Source organism: Pleurotus ostreatus (assembly GCF_014466165.1).
Source record: "Pleurotus ostreatus strain PC9 chromosome Unknown scaffold_4, whole genome shotgun sequence".
NCBI lineage: Eukaryota > Fungi > Basidiomycota > Agaricomycetes > Agaricales > Pleurotaceae > Pleurotus > Pleurotus ostreatus.
Genome location: NW_023503159.1, coordinates 1,816,648 through 1,833,083, shown reverse-complemented (window position 1 = coordinate 1,833,083; position 16,436 = coordinate 1,816,648). Strand labels below are relative to the sequence as shown.

The 16,436-nt window shown below is 50.3% G+C and overlaps 6 protein-coding genes across 6 annotated transcripts; 3 read left to right on the top strand and 3 right to left on the bottom strand.

The window, feature by feature from the left end:
• Window positions 1-465: 465 nt before the first annotated feature.
• On the bottom strand, window positions 466-1,360 carry PC9H_006413 (uncharacterized protein; the record flags this gene model as incomplete). The annotated part of the gene is made up of 3 exons (XM_036775961.1): window positions 466-1,126; window positions 1,180-1,256; window positions 1,316-1,360. The coding sequence occupies 3 exons, from the start codon at window positions 1,358-1,360 to the stop codon at window positions 466-468; spliced, it is 783 nt and encodes a 260-aa protein (XP_036631980.1).
• A 566-nt stretch (window positions 1,361-1,926) lies between these two features.
• SIR2 (NAD-dependent histone deacetylase sir2) lies at window positions 1,927-4,616 on the top strand (the record flags this gene model as incomplete). Its single annotated transcript, XM_036775960.1, has 15 exons — window positions 1,927-2,201; window positions 2,257-2,354; window positions 2,407-2,489; window positions 2,543-2,610; window positions 2,668-2,771; window positions 2,822-2,909; window positions 2,966-3,000; window positions 3,052-3,058; window positions 3,114-3,246; window positions 3,382-3,708; window positions 3,788-3,920; window positions 3,972-3,997; window positions 4,056-4,097; window positions 4,156-4,412; window positions 4,478-4,616. The coding sequence occupies 15 exons, from the start codon at window positions 1,927-1,929 to the stop codon at window positions 4,614-4,616; spliced, it is 1,815 nt and encodes a 604-aa protein (XP_036631979.1).
• A 204-nt stretch (window positions 4,617-4,820) lies between these two features.
• On the bottom strand, window positions 4,821-5,403 carry HHT1_4 (histone H3.1; the record flags this gene model as incomplete). The annotated part of the gene is made up of 4 exons (XM_036775959.1): window positions 4,821-4,991; window positions 5,047-5,199; window positions 5,255-5,310; window positions 5,364-5,403. 4 exons carry the CDS (start codon window positions 5,401-5,403, stop codon window positions 4,821-4,823), a joined length of 420 nt encoding a protein of 139 aa, XP_036631978.1.
• A 302-nt stretch (window positions 5,404-5,705) lies between these two features.
• On the top strand, window positions 5,706-6,179 carry HHF1_4 (Histone H4; the record flags this gene model as incomplete). Its single annotated transcript, XM_036775958.1, has 4 exons — window positions 5,706-5,732; window positions 5,785-5,842; window positions 5,897-6,006; window positions 6,063-6,179. The coding sequence occupies 4 exons, from the start codon at window positions 5,706-5,708 to the stop codon at window positions 6,177-6,179; spliced, it is 312 nt and encodes a 103-aa protein (XP_036631977.1).
• Window positions 6,180-6,502: 323 nt separating this feature from the next.
• Window positions 6,503-7,747, top strand: PC9H_006409 (uncharacterized protein; the record flags this gene model as incomplete). Its single annotated transcript, XM_036775957.1, has 2 exons — window positions 6,503-7,444; window positions 7,511-7,747. The coding sequence occupies 2 exons, from the start codon at window positions 6,503-6,505 to the stop codon at window positions 7,745-7,747; spliced, it is 1,179 nt and encodes a 392-aa protein (XP_036631976.1).
• Window positions 7,748-8,017: 270 nt separating this feature from the next.
• On the bottom strand, window positions 8,018-10,686 carry PC9H_006408 (uncharacterized protein; the record flags this gene model as incomplete). Its single annotated transcript, XM_036775956.1, has 13 exons — window positions 8,018-8,083; window positions 8,205-8,283; window positions 8,337-8,442; window positions 8,495-8,635; window positions 8,686-8,941; window positions 8,995-9,140; window positions 9,244-9,319; window positions 9,375-9,503; window positions 9,558-9,800; window positions 9,860-10,001; window positions 10,054-10,169; window positions 10,226-10,279; window positions 10,336-10,686. 13 exons carry the CDS (start codon window positions 10,684-10,686, stop codon window positions 8,018-8,020), a joined length of 1,905 nt encoding a protein of 634 aa, XP_036631975.1.
• Between the last annotated feature and the right edge of the window lie 5,750 nt (window positions 10,687-16,436).

Sequence of the window (16,436 nt, the reverse complement as noted above, 5' to 3'; positions counted from 1 at the left end):
GTATAACCCCCGGTCCCCGATGCCTCCAGGGAGTCCAATAAGGTCCAGAACAGCTTTCCTTGGCCTTCGAGTCGCATATGCTCCAGGAAGCGTCGAATAGCAATGAGTCTGAAAGTCCTAGAGGCCAGAGAGAAGGAAGCGATGGGGGCCAGTCTGTTGAAGTCCCGATCATTCTTGGAACGAAAAGTAGCTAAAGCCAGTTGAACGATCCTGTCGAGGATTTCGAGTGGGAGTCGTGGCGGAGATTCCATCGAGGTCGACGGTAAGCTCTCAGTTCATCCCAGCGATGATGATGGTAATGGAAAGAAGTAGGAGGTAAACGCAAGCGCCGGATACCTGAAGTGATAGGCGCCGAAGCGAAAAAAGAAGCCAGTTGCCTTCCATAGATGTTAACTGAACAAAGGATTATATTGAGAGAATTCTGGTAAGGTATTGTCGTCTCTAGGCAAGGAATATGGGGGTGAATCAACAATATAAACGACCAGTGGAAATCAGGAAGATTTGCAAGGCCAGCATCAGGAAAAAGCCAGTGCCAACGGAAAGAACGAGCATCGGCGACGACCGGCAGGGATCTACTGTCTGTGATGTACTCAGCTGTGTTCCTGATGATACGGGGGGTTGGCGCGCTTCAACACGATCATCTAGCAGCCATTCGTCTCCATGGGTAAACATATCGCGGCAGGGGAAGACCTCTACGATCTCGCATTCGAAGTCGGGGATTGATAGCCTGTATCTCCTCCAAAGTGGCTGCGCTGTCGCGTGCGCGTCCGTACTCTTGCCTTCCGGCAGCGAAATATCAGGGGAGCCAATCCCAACTTCGACCAGCTCGAATTGTGGTATCGTTCCCAACTTGCGAAACATTTGTCCAATCGCGTACTTCTCTACCAGGAAGAGGTGGGCATGCCGTGAGGAGGAGATCCTGACGGTTGAGGTTGCTGTGCACACTGTTCTGTCGGCGCACTGGAGGTGAACCTGCCGGGTCTGTGATATAGGACTACTGGGGGATATATTGGACAGGGCCTCGTCACTCGGCTCAGGAAGAGGCACGCGAGGGTCATCGAGGGTCATCTGGGTATATGTTTGGGCGAAGGCCGTCTCAACAGAGATTGGACGAGCAAAGAATGCGCTGGTCAAGGGGCTCAGACCTTGAAACGTGAGGAAGGATTCACGAAGACGCACCTAAGGATGCGCTGCAAATCCCCTTGCGCAGAAAGCACGATGCGCTCCAAACCGGACACCTCAGGAGGCCAGGGAAACTAGCCTCCATGACGCGTGAGCTGAACATGGGCAGTTAGCACGAGGAACGGAGACTCACGCTTACGCTGGTCACCCTCGGGCCAAACGACTCTATCTGTGCCATGCTTCTGGCGTTGGGGCAATGCTGAGGTGCAGGCACGGGAATTATCGCGGAAAGTCGGCTGGTCAGGACTCTGGCTTTATATTGAGGTGAAAACTCGACCCTTAGACCTTTGACCTTGTTCGGCACAACATCAGCCACGACAAAAGTAGTAAACATTCGACACTCAAGGACACACATACCAAGTTCTTTAGAGGAACTCTCGAAAGGCCGACCGAGTGTTCTTGACGCTGGCCTTGATAGTGGACCTACCGTGGGCGCGACGTCTTGATAAACAAGTTCTAATGGAGATGTCTAGGTGCTCTCCGGGAAGCAGCCAGAATAGATATGGTTCATGTGCATGGAAGCTAAGGTATTGAACGACTTCTTGCATTGGAAATTCGCGGTCTCGCAGACTATTGCTTTGCCTGAACCGGCACGTGGAGCACGCGTGGCAAACTTCGCGGATGCGCTAGTGGCAGTGATCACTTCCACTATGTTCAAGCTCCAGAACGCCCGCGACTGACTGAACTCATCTGCATGTTCGTTGGCGCATCGCATCGACCGTACACGCGACAAAGGACGTCTCAATGTCTTTGTCAAGCGCAGCCACTCCCCTACCCTCAGCAACGCCCTCGAGATCTAATTCCGAGCGCACTACCCCGAGCAATAATGCAGACGAGCTTCTAGCATCCCAAATACGCGCGTTCATCACTGCATCGGAGGATGTAGATATTGATGTGGAGACAATTGAGGACCTTATGAAGGTTTTCCCTGACTCGGCCAGTCGCGGGGAGGACGCCAGTGATAAATCTGAAGCTGACGTTGATATTGATACGAACGACGATGCATTAGAGATAGATATGTCGGCACTATTCGCATCTCGTGATAGAGGTATGCTGTGCTGCTCCCTTCGGTAGCATGGATGCTAAGGCTAGAACGAATGGTTTTGTCAAAGCATTAGAAACTTGGTCCGCACAGGAAATACGCATGATGATGCGCCACTTGAAGGAATATGGTGCGTCGCAATGAACATGTTGTAGCGTCTTATCTCGAACGCTTCACGGAAGGAATGCAGTCGTGGCTCAATGAATACGTCCAAGTAAGGAAGTACTCAATCCCAAACTTGCTGAACGCCTTTGGAATCAATCTGGTAGGATCCACGAGCCATGGTCTATTCTTGTTTCGTGTTTTCACATCTTACAGTGCCCAGAGCTATCGTCCTTGAATGAGAAGGCAATGTTGTATTTTCTCAAAGTTGCCATGTCGAGGGAGTAAGTGAAGATGTCGCGGTCGGTCACTAGCTCGCTGACAACCTAGGTTATTCTCAGGCTCAGGCTCAGAGAAAAGCTGCCCCAATATAACACTGTCGACGACGCCGTGCAACTCATTCAATCGAGTAGACGGATCATAATCCTTACTGGTGCTGGCATCAGTATGTTGTGGTCTCGTACCCCAAGGATTTAGACTGACGTTCAGGTATAGGTGTCTCGTGTGGTATTCCCGACTTCCGCTCTCGAGATGGGTTGTATGCTTCCTTGAAGGATTATGACTTGGACGATCCTCAGCAAATGTTTGTCGCAATCTCATTCAGCCTCATGGATCAACGTCTGAGCGTTATCTTATCAGGTTTGATATCAACTATTTCCGCGAGAACCCATCTAGTGAGTTTCCACCGCGCAGCGGTCTACCATATATTCTCTAACCCACTTTAGTCTTTTAGTTAGTTTATTACATTCACCACCGCCACCTAGACACTAACAAACATGCCGCGTAGTTCATTTGCAAGGTCGGTGGATGCATTCTTCATGGAAATGGCGTATTCATTCCCAAACAGTCAGATATATCCTTCCAATTTTGTACCGTCGCCTTGTCATAAGTTTATCAAGCTTGTAGAGGATCGCGGCAAGGTGGGTGGTAAACTCTTAAGCATGTCGCATTCCTTATACCGATCCATATATCCATTATCCCCATCTAGCTTTTGCGTGTAGGTATCTCATAAGGCAATCCTGGGAGTAAGATACTCATCTCAGTGCTTATCGTAGAACTATACCCAGAACATTGACACTCTCGAGACTCTCGCTGGCGTGAAGAACGTCCTTCAATGTCACGGCTCATTCGCCACGGCGACGTGCATCCAATGCCACACCCACGTCCCAGGCTCCGCTATCGAAGCCGATATAATGAAGCGCCGCGTTCCATTGTGCCGCGTCTGCAACCCCTCAGCAGACTCGAACGCGAAGTCTAGCCCATCGCAGACCCCCAAGAAGGCGAAGGCGAAGCATAGGAGCAAGAAGAAACAAAGAGGCGAGTGGGATAGTCAGGATGAGGATAATAGCGACGACCCAGAGTATCCACCTGGGATTATGAAGGTACGCGAATCTCTATGTCGATGTGGGAATGGGATGTATATCGACGCGTCCGGTGTGTGACCCTTTGTTTTTTTTGCAGCCGGACATTACGTTCTTTGGTGAAAAGCTCACGTCCGACTTCGACCACTCGTTGGAGGCGGATAGATCTAAAGTCGATTTATTACTTGTGATTGGAACCTCGCTGAAGGTCGCCCCCGTTGCTGATATCTTGTGTACGTGCTCAATGGGCCTACTAAGTGCCTCGACTAACTCGCGTCCGTTAGACCACCTCCCGCATTCTGTTCCACAAGTAAAGCGCCCCTTATCTTCATATCGTCAAACCACTAAAACAACGCGCCTTGCCGTAGATCCTCATCAACAAAACACCTATCAAACATATCAACCCGGACGTTCGTCATTACCATACGGTGACATAGGAATGAGGCTGACATTGAGGTATTTATATAGGTGATCCTCCTTGGCGACGCCGACGCCATCGTGCATCATATCTGCCAGAAACTTGGTTGGGATTTATCGCCGTCATCCTCGCCATCTCCCTCCCCTTCAGCAACGGCAGCAGTACAGTCTGACGCAAGTACTGCGGGTCCTAGCTTAGCTTCAGGTTCCACCCTTCGCTTCCAGCCTCCTCGCGGTAACGGGAACTTGAAGAAGCGGTCACTGCCCGATTTACCTTCGCATCAAGAGCCGGAGAGGGTTGGGAATAGGTAAGTGCCGCGGCGCGTCAGCTCTACAGAACTAATTGGTTGAAATGCTGTGCTTTGCGTCGTAGTCATGTATGGTTGTTTAGCGGTGCTGAGGGTGGAAAGTGGCTTGAGGAGAGGAAGGCTCAATGGACGGCGGATGTTACAAGCCAGGAGACAGCCCATACACAAACACCACGAGAGGCAAAGAAGCCGAGAACTCAGTAGCACAGCGTGACGGGTAGTATTTTCGCCTTGTATCAATGCCGAAGCCAATGTACCATTCTTTGAGATGCTCAAACCAAAATCTTCAATCAATATAAAGGAAGTCATTCACTCGAATGGTAATGGTGGTGAATATTCGAGAAACCCAATCCTAATCTACACACTAATAGAAGTACAATAAATACTCTGAAAATCCAAAGAAACAATCTATGATCGCTCGCCGCGCAGTCTACGGGCAAGAGCAAGATCCTTCGGCTGGATGGTAACACGCTTGGCGTGGATGGCAGCCAAATTCGTGTCTTCGAATAACGATACAAGGTACGCCTCAGCGGCTTCTTGCAAGGCCATCACGGCTGATGATTGGAAACGGAGATCCGTCTAGAAAAAACACAATGAATAAGGAAACTTGAACGTCAAGTATTTAAAGACATACCTTGAAATCCTGAGCGATTTCACGAACAAGGCGTTGGAAGGGAAGTTTGCGGATGAGGAGTTCAGTCGACTTCTGGTAGCGACGAATTTCACGGAGAGCGACTGTTCCAGGGCGGAAACGATGGGGCTTCTTGACACCACCAGCCGCGCCAGCCTAAGTAATCAAAATATGTCAGAAGCGTCAAGGACTTGAATAGCAAGTCACTAACCGCTGCAGTCTTACGAGCTGCTGACTTGGCAGCCAATTGTTTACGAGGGGCTTTGCCTATCGAATGGGCTCAGTAAAATAGAAGTCCGTTGCAAGGTATAGCTACTCACCACCAGTGGATTTGCGAGCTGTTTGCTTGGTTCGGGCCATTGTTGGGTGGGTTCGGTGGTAGTAGTGGTGAGAGTGGTGGTGACGGTAATTGGGGGATTTGGCGCGGCGGGTCAATGAATATATACAGACGCGTTCCGCCACGCACGTGACTGAAGGGAGCCGCGCCGAGGTTGATCAACAAACGAAAAAGTTGCACAGCCACACCGACGCGACTTGACTTATATAGGCGATGCATTGGGACATGGTTTCCCCACTTTGCTTTCACCACCACCACCACCACCACCGCCATCTACACAACATAGCACTTTAGCTTGTCTCTCTCCTCAACAACACTTTGAAACATGTCTGGACGCGGAAAGGGCGGAAAGGTGAGCTCAATGTTGTTTTATCATTGTTGGCAACGCTGACGCCACGTTCTAGGGACTCGGAAAGGGTGGAGCTAAGCGTCACCGTAAGATTTTGCGTGACAACATTCAGGGTGAGTCGCCTTCACTGCTATGAGCGGGACTTTGTTGGCTGACGCGATGATTAGGTATTACGAAGCCCGCCATTCGTCGTCTTGCTCGCCGTGGAGGTGTGAAGCGTATTTCTGGTCTTATCTACGAAGAGACTCGTGGTGTCCTGAAGATCTTCCTTGAGAACGTGCGTCTTCATTTTCTCGCACCCGTGTTTCCTCATTGACGTTCTCTTTCTCATAGATCATTCGCGACTCGGTAACATATACCGAACACGCTAAGCGGAAAACAGTTACTGCCCTCGATGTCGTCTACGCCCTGAAGCGTTCAGGCCGGACGCTGTACGGCTTCGGTGCTTAACGTCTCTTTTCCATTGCCTCCGATTACCCTTCTGTATTATTACTGTAATTTATTGGTTCCCTTACTCGGCTTATATTGTTGCCTGACGAATCCTCCACATGTGGTAGAACTACCGATCTAAGTCATTTGATTCGCTCCTTGAGAAGGCAAGTCGCTGTTACCAATGATAAGAAGCCTCCGCCAATCCTCCGCGACCGACGTTACCCCTGTTTCTGCATTTTTCCGGGCTTTCGCCGCATAGTTTTTAGACGTGAGGAACTTGAGAATAGTCTATTTAGTTCGAAGCCCAGCACCGTAGTTCGAGTCGGTCCACCACGATCACGATGCCCCGTGGAACGCTTCCTGTCGATCACAACATGAGCTGCATTTCAGCTACCCCTATCGACATCGCTCTGCCAAACGAGACGCTCGCGGCCATCTTCGAGCAACTCACACCTTCGACTCTCGCGAATATCTCGTTCGTTTCCACGCAGTTTAGAGCTGTGGCAGAACGTCTGCTCTACGCAAATATAAATGTGGCCGATATCCTCACTTCGACCTCGCCTTCACCCCGCAGATCGTTCCGATGTTGTCATTCCATCTTGCAGCGGCCACATCTCGCTGAAACGGTTAAAAAATTCCATCTGCGCTGGCAAATACACCCCAACGAGCCATTCGACTCCGAGCTCCTTGAGCTAGCCTTGCCTCTTTTGCGCGACGCGCTGCGGACTCTGACGCAATTAGAGTCTTTGGAACTGTATCTGGGGCCAATAAATTTGAGGGCGTCCCAGGCCTATCCTGGACCGTCTATGCATCCCATCGAACGGGTGGTTGATGGCCTCCATTTCCCATCTCTCCGTAACTGTTCGCTAGGTGCTGAGTGGGCCAAGGGTGTCCAACCATATGGCGACATCCTGGCTGCCTTTCTCATCTCACTCCCCATATTACGACACTTGCGGTTATCCGATCATCATGGGGTACTTCATCTTCCTCCCGAGGCTTTGCCTTCGCTATCTTCATTCCGCGGATCACCCGACAGCGCGGCATACTTACTTCCCGGTCGTCCTGTCCATACATTGTCACTCGTAGGACAAGATTCTGATGTTAACCGCACGAATCTTCCGAGGCTGACACACACGACCGTGCCTTTACGCAGCTTGGACTTGTCAGCAATGTCAGTCAGGCCCATACTCCTGCAAAACATCGCCTCGTTCATACCCACGATCGAGGTCCTTAAGGTGCGGCTTGCCTTGCGGCACACGCTCCATTACGCAATGTCAGGGATTGTGAGTTCACTCGCCGCGTCTCCCTCACAAAATCCCTACCGATGAAACCGTAACTTTGCTCCCTAGCGAATATTAGCGGGGTTATCGTCGGTGTTGAATGCGTTCACAAGGCTCGTGCATCTCGATTTGTCCCCAACCTTCGTTGATACCCTCAGTCACAATCACTTGGCCGAGGAAGCGGCACTTTGCACGGAATGGAGTAGGGCATGTGGTTCACTACGTCAGATAAGCTTTCCATCTAAGAATGACTGGGTCTTAAATTCCTCTGGTCAATGGGGACTCGTGGGCGAGGCTCATCAGTAACGGTAGGCCGTCATTCTCTGTCTATTTTTGCCCACTAACCATGCCAATTACCCAACCAGGAAGGAAGTATTCGAATCTATTTAAGCAATAACCGCAACGCTGTACAATAGAGATATCAACGAGAGAGAATTCATGATAGACTACAATCCGGTTACAGATGATTGCGGAAAGGATATAATAATAAACTGGGAAACGTCCATGAGCCTGCCATAGCGTTCGTTGGGGGTATGAGTAGAATACAATGCCATGACAAGAGGTATAGTGTGTGGTTTAGGCATTCTGTTCCGTTTCTTCCACAAATATATCGGTATAGTGCTTGAGGATAGTTTCAACGGCCTATAAATCTCGAGATTAGATCAAGACGGAGAATAATCCGGAATAATAGTCTTGCCAAGTTTTGGTACAATGTATCACCCATGCCATTCATCTGACCGTTTGCACCGTTTGCAGGCATCACTTGGCCGAATAATGTCGGACCGAATACTATCGCAAGGTTTTGTATTGTCATCAGGTTTTCATCTGCGTGCTGAGTGATCCTAGAATAAGGCTGTTAGATTACGCCTTTCCTGGGAGACGATGAAACGCGTACCTGTGCAGGTGACCCAAGAAATACTTGAGGGTAGCGTAGTTTGGATCTGGGAGATCGTTAACCCTTTCGTGTAGTCGTATATGCCTAAGGCGGTCGTTCTCAATTTCTATTGAAGGTGTCAGTTGACGAAACACGGGACGACGAGTATTCCGACGAACTTGCGGCGTCGATAAACCCCTGGTGTAGTTGCAAGGTAAGCAGAGGATCAGGTAGCTCCCTCAGCCACATTTTCAGGACGCTGGTCACATTGTTAATATCGGACGACCACTCTGGTGCATCCAAATCCACGGAATCCAAATCTACGAGTCACGATGAGCTGCGTATATCGTATTTGAACGATAGCACTGACCTTTGTCGAGCCGTTGTTTGAGATTGTACACCTTGCTCGTGGTGCCATTGAGGCGATAGACACCTTGTGACTTCATGCCGTACTTCTCTATGACGGTACAGCACTTCTCAACCAAGGACGGAACTTCTACATTATCTCGCTCCATTTGCTCGGATAAATCTATTCCGAAAGTGGGACGACCCTTATCCGTAACGCCGTTGACCGCAGCGCTAGGAGGTGGTTGTCCGCGCTCTTGATGCTTGGGCAGAGGGGGCAGCTGATAAATGGGTTAAGATATGAATGTTAAGAAAAAACAAGGGGACTACTGACGAAACCATCATCAGCTGGTCCTTCCCGCCGAGGTCCTCTAGATGAAGCGCCATGTGCGTACGCGTAATTCTGCATGTACGTTTTGAAGTCATTGCGATTATCGATCATCTCGGTTGCAGCCTTGAGCCCCACACCGACAGAGCCTCCTAGAATAGATGCCGTAAATCGATGACGACTTCGAAGATAAAACGGTGGGCGTGCCTCCTTCGCCGTTTGGAATCAAAGTTGATCCGTCGCTGAGCACGACACTTTCGAAAAGAAACGCGTATCTTGTCAGGTGGTATTGGGTTCCAAGGTCGACTTCATCGGTGCATTCCTTGAGAGCCTGGGATGAATTGATTAATCTAGACGAAGGAACGAGTAGATGCAACGAGGCATACACGTAATAACCGTGGCAGCTGGAAGTTGAAATATTCCTGCCTCAGAGTCTGCGTCTCTGTCACAAGCTTTCGGTAAGTATCGGAGGCGGCAGACATTCGAGCCCTTATATCGTCTTCCTGGCGTTGGATCTAGAAGCACGGTGATCTTAGAAGGTATTCAGAGATGACAATAAGAGGCCGCACATTTCCTGGATTCTTCCCCTTCAATAACAGCCCACCCTTCGCCACAGCCTTCCCAATAGCCCTTTTGCCAACCGGACCACTCACTCGAGCTTGGACGGGTGTATCTTTGAAGGACTCCCCTTCCTTCTGGAGCAGCACCCGTTCTAGTTCTTCCGTAGTCATGTCAAGGCGATTCTTGCTCTTCTCAGTAGCTAGCTCAGACTCTTGAAGAGCGCGTTCGTATCGCGTGGCTAAATCCTTCGTCTTTGGACGCATTAACTCCCATATACACGGATGCGGAGTACTGCATAGTTAATACGCACCTGCTTGCGGCTCTTATCCACCTCCTTGACTAGCGTCGTGAGCTCTTCACTCATCTCGTTTAGGCGTTGCGCAAATCGAATTCGATTCTCGGCCATCGATTCATGTATCCGCATAGACATTTGCCAGGTATTGACAAAGGAACTATGGTATATGAAGGTCAATTGCCATAGCGTTTTCTAGAGCGAATACGCACCCGGCCTTTCCATCGTTCATTGAATATACATCCGAAGTGGTTCGGGCCAGCTTCTGCAAATTCTTCCCATATTCCTCTTCGATAGCGGCTCGCTTTTTAAAGAATACGGACGTTTCCTGCGCAAGCCATTGAATAAGATCGGATCCGTACGTCAATTCGCGGCAAAACGTACCCTACATGATACCACGCTTTGTTTGATACGATCTAGCAGTAGGGGTACACCACACTACCAAGCGATGTAAGCTACGCCGATAGTTTGGACACATATATCACAGCACGCACATCGAGGTCACACAGCGCCCTTAGAACATTCCCATCAAACCCCCCGTCCACCAAGCTAGCTGTCTCGCTGGGAACGCTGGCAAGTGTTTCCCGAGGGTCACTTGCTACGGTCGGGCTGTCGCGCCAACGCGAAGTAGAGGACCTTGGTACAGAGTCCGTACTAGACCGTGGCTGTGGGGAGCTCGAGTTCGGTTGAAGCGCGGAAAGGCCACCAGGAGAGTCGAGCGAACGTAATGCTGGGCGTCCGTATTGGCCTGATGTACCGGAATTACCAGCATCAGACTGTTCGGCGGGATCCCAGGAGGCAGAGGATTGTACTTCTTCCAGTGTATGTGATGTGCTCCCAGCCATGGTTCCCTGATGAAGGGAATGCGACACTGGCCAGCAGAATGTAGAAGGAGGTTTCCAAATTGAAAGGGGCAAAGCTATGGTAGCGACCGTCACACGTGGCATGAACGCTGGCGATCTCATCTCCTAAATTGTCCAGGAGTGAATAGGAGTTACCAAAGACTGAATCAGAGTGGGTACATATCCTATTGTACTATACCGTTTTGACCATATGTTCAGGTGCACTTCAATGATCAGGATATTTGAGGGATCTTATTGGATAAAAGCAATGCATAAGCACGACTCACCTGAGTTTATAAGGAATCCTAAAGCATCCTCAGGTATCATCACTTTTCATGGAATGTGTATGATTTGTGTCAAAGATATGGCTTTGCATAAGCATATAAATTCGTGATGAATCCTTGTTGATCACTGGGGGGAGGGAGGGACAGTGAGGGTGTTGGAATGACAAACTGTAAATGCGAGGGCCGATTGCCTGTCAAGGCCAAACACACTGTGTGGACCACAACCCTGACATCTGTTTGTGTCATCCACAGACCCTAGTAACTATTTTCCTTCCTCTTGTCATGTTCTTTAATGCTTAATACATATGATATTTTCCCTAGTTACACATTTATCTGTATTCCCTACTTATAGTATGCCTTACAGTTACCATTCACTTCACCTTTGCCTGTGCAAATGTGAAGTGAGTATCATACCTTATCTTGTTTATCTTTTGTTACTTACATGTGCGTGTAGCCTCAAGTTTGTTATCTTTACAGGTACTTACTAATATATACCTTTTGTTAGGGTAACACTAGTCTAACGACTAACATGGCTCCTACAAGCTTACTAGAGCAGAAAGGGACTAGGAATTAGCTAGCTGATGTTAAGGAGCATGTCAAGGGGCCTCCTGTAAGGGCAACCTCAAGATGGCCGACAGCGCAGGCCTAGCAGAGGGAGAATCCAAAGATGATGAATAAGACTAACTACAATACATGAGAGAGCTGCTCACCTAGCAGAGGGAGAGTCCAAAGAGAACAGGATAAGGATTCTCCATGCTAGGAAGCAAAGTATATACTGTAGTAGCGTGAGAGGAATGCAGGATAACTGTACAGTACACCAGCCACAAGTCTGAATGAATATCACAAGGTACAAGGAAACATGTGATAATGAAGTGGAAGGGGAATGTACAGGAGTCGTGCCAGCGACCTGGGGAAGTAAGAGCGAAGAGTAATGAAGTGGGAAAAGAGGATAGAGGTAGCCCAGACGAGCCCCGAAGTGTATAGATGAGTCTGAGTGAGTCTGAGTGAGTCCGAAGTGTGGGAAGACTCCAGAGTCACCGGACGTGACTCGGATACAAAAGGAGTGGACGGAAAGGAAGTGGAAAGGAAAGGGAACAAAAGGGAACAAAAGGAATGTAGGTAAGAGTCCGTGGGATGACTCAGAGACATTAACTCATTCTCTTGGGAATATCACTGTTGGGTTAGCAAACACACAGCAAGTCTCTTGCTAGGCGCGTGACTTGCACTGCCCCTTCCATTTCACTTATTATCATAGTCTCTCATAGTTACACCTGATTATTCATTCATGCACACACATGAGTCCATACATTTATATATGTGTTATCTTCATTCTAGCACCTCAGCTATTGTGCCCCCCACAATACTGTGAGGTGAGATCCTTTTTTACTTATCTTTTACTTGCAGTGTACTTACTAGTACTCGTAGTATATTACTTTTACAGGTACATCAATATAGAGCTATTGCACCCCCCATGATACTGAGTATATTACTTTTACAACCACTAGTATTAGTGCCTAAATCAGTGTCTTCATACCCCACCTCCTCTTTCTCCTATTACTTTTTTTTTTTGAGTCCAATTAACCTCCGTAGTGGTGCTGCCATATGTGGGAGGGTGAACATCATACCGTATCTACCGCCTACGTCTAGTCTGTGCCATAACCAAGAGAAGTAGACCTCTAACCACTGCCTGGTGCCACCGTTGGTAGTGCCATGGCGGTTTACACCGCATAATAGTATGACTGGGGTACATAGCCCCACGCATGTTGAATATAGTAGTTGTGAATTAGTAGAGGGTTATTATGTCTGCACTCACTCGTGCACAATCCGTCATGTCTGTGCCATGAACCTCAGTATGGCTGGGTAGTGCTTGGTGTTCCCTAGGATCGTTGTTGCTGTCCCCGCCGCTCTTCCTATTTCTCCTCGCAGTGCCTCCCTTGCCGCTCAGTGCGCTGCACACTTTGCCAGGTAATGGGTGACCATCTCTTCATATAGGCCACAGGCTGGGCACATTGGTGATGGGACGACTCCAATCCTGTGCAGGTGCTTGTTCAGCGGTGCATGCCCAGTCACCAATTGTGTGATGGTGCTCGCTTGCTGTCTAGTCATCCATTTGACTGCTGCTTTGTGCCCTTTTGAAGTCCTTCCCAATCCCAGTTCTGCCATCCTTCCATATCTCTCCGATCATTCCCATCCCTTCCTCGCCCTCCTCTTCAGCTTCTCCTCGTACACCTGGCTTGTTGCCGCCGTGCCCCTTTTGATCGCGTCCTTTTCATGTAGCGGTGCTGGGAGGCTGCTTCTCTCGTTCACCCATCCCTCTGCCGCCTCCTTCACTGCCTTATCTGCCCTCTCATTCCCTTCCACACCCTCATGCCCCGGTATCCAATGTACTGTTAGCTTTATTCCTGTGTTTCTCCTCCACACCGCCGTGAAGTGTGTGTGTGTGTGAGCACGTCGCGCTCTCCCACATGTTCGGGTGAAGTTCACCTGAATGGCCGAACGACACCCGAACGACACTCGAACGACACCCGAACAGAGTCCGAACACTAGCTGAATAATTTTCACCAAATATTCTATTTTACTGTTCAGCTATTGTTCACCTGATGTTCGGGTGACGTTCATGTCATATGAACTGTTCACCTGAACGGTAGGTGAATTCAGATGAAAATGGCCAGGTGAAATTCACCTGATGTTCAGGTGATGTTCATATGTTCACCCAAAATTCACCTGATGTTCAGGTGGTGTTCATATGTTCATCTGAAATTCACCTGAACACCAGATGATGTTCATATGTTCACCTGAATTTCACCTGGTGTTCAGGTGAACAATACCTGAACAAGCATAATAACTATATTAATCAATAATCAATAACATCAGTTATAAATTGAAATAAAAAAGAACATCAGAAGGAATTGAACCCGCGACGCTCTGAACAGTTAAGCGCCCAATAAGCGCTACAGCTCTGCAAATTACCACTACGCCATAATGGCACTTACTAATATGATACATTTATATATTTATATAATATGATATGCTACAATTGTCTTATCTAATCGTTATCTAATCGCTATCTAATATTTATCTAATCACACCGCCCATCGCCGAAATAAGCGCCGGAGTCCAGAAATGGCAGGTGGTTGATCCCACTGCCACGTCTCTTTCTTTTTCACTACCACCACCATCGATAACGCCCTCGAGCACGCACAACAGCGACGACCACGCCGACGACATGCAGCGACGAAGCCAAGATCAAAGACCCCCAACGACACGCAGCCAAAGCAAGAAGGCTCCCAGCGTCGCTGTGAAAACCAAGTCGACGAAACCCGCACGCAAAACCACCAAAGCAACAGACAAAAAGGAAGTGGATGAGCAGGGGAAAAGGTGCGTGTATCACCCGCCGCCTTCTTCCATTTACTGACATTCCCGCTCCCCATTTCCCGTCCCCCGCGCTCTCTGGCTACCACGACGACGACGACGCCACTGCCACCACCACCACTCCACCCTTCTCCCCCGCGCTGTCTGGCCACGACGACGACGACGACTACACCACGACGACGACACGACGACGACAACGCCGCTGCCACCACCACCACCACTCCACCCTTCTCCCCCGCGCTGTCTGGCCACGACGACGACTACGCCACGACGACGACACGACGACACCACAACAACAACGACGACAATGCCGCCGCCGCTGCCACCACTCCTCCCCCTCGCTGTTTGGCCACGACAACGGCGACGACGACGACGACGGCGACGACGACACGACGGCGACGACGACACGACGACGGCGACGACACGACGACGACGACACGACGGCGACGACGACGACACGACGACGGCGACGACGACACGACGACGGCGACGACACGACGACGACGACGACGACTACACGACGACGACGACTACACGACGACACCACTCCTCCCCCTCGCTGTTTGGCCACGACAACGGCGACGACGACACGACGACGACGACGACGGCGACGACGACACGACGACGGCGACGACGACACGACGACGACGGCGACAACAACAACACGACGACAATGCCGCCGCCGCTGCCACCACTCCTCCCCCTCGCTGTTTGGCCACGACAACGGCGACGACGACACGACGACGACACGACACGACGACGGCGACGACGACACGACGACGACAACACCGCTGCCACGACCACCACCACCACCACTCCTCCCCCGCGCTGTTTGGCCACGACGACGACGACGACTACACCACGACGACGACACGACGACGACAACGCCGCTGCCACCACCACCACCACACCTCCCTGCTCCCCGCACTGTCTGGCCATCACCACCACCACGACAATGACACCACCACGCCGCCATTCCTATCATCTCTTTGTCCACCACGCACGACAACGCCGCCACGCCGCCTCCCTTGCCTCTCCCTGTCCACCACGCATGACAACACTGCAACACTGCCACAACACCACGCCGCCTTGCTCACACACCAATATAGCAAGCCTGCCAGCCGACGCGGCGGCACCAGGTGAAGAGTTCCACTCTTTTTAATTAGTAACAATGGTCTAACTTGAGAGTAGGAGTAAGGCATCTGCTGTTCAGGATACTGAGGCCAGTATAACTACCAAACTAACCTTGTACGTAGCTTGTTGAATATGAATATACTTGAGTATTGAGACCCTGACAGTACGGAGAATGTGCTTGAAAAGAGTGGGGCTTCAATTGCTCCTCCTCCTCGGCGCCGATTGTCCGCTCCGAAGAATGTTTCTTCCGGTTCCTCACGCATGTCTCGAGTCCGAGTTGAAGAGTCAGATGAGGGTGAGGGTGAGGGTGAGGGTGACGATAATGACGACGAGGGTGAGGGTGAGGGTGAGGATGATGGCGAGGGTGAAGGTGAAGGTGAGGGTGAGGGTGAGGGTGAGGGTGAAGATGACGGCGAGGGTGAAGGTGAAGGCGAGGGTGAGGATCAGGGTGAGGGCATGGGTGAAGATGCAGGCGAGGGTGAGGGTGAGGGTGAAGGTGAAGGTGAGGGCGCAGATGAAGGTGAGGGTGAGGGTGAAGGCGAGGGTGAGGGTGAGGGCATGGGTGAAGATGCAGGCGAGGGTGAGGGTGAGGGTGAGGGTGAGGGTGAGGGTGAGGGTGAGGCTATGGTGGTGGATACACCTTTCACACCACCTAAGGTAGGCGTAAAGCGACCTATCACGTCTCCTAGTTCTCCCACCCGTGATGTCAAGGCATCTCGCCGTTCCGTAGCACAAGTAACCGCTCTTGCTACCACTACCGACACTCCGCCTTCGCCATCATCACCTGAAGATCTTCAAGGGGCCTCTCGAATTGTTGGTGGATTTGCACGTGGTAAGGCCATTGGGAATGCACCAAATATGGCTGACCTCGGTATTTTTATTCATATGCTTCAATTTGGATTTACTAATTAATTTGAATTAGGTGATATTGGCATGGCAGCTCCTGTGGCTACAGTCCACAGA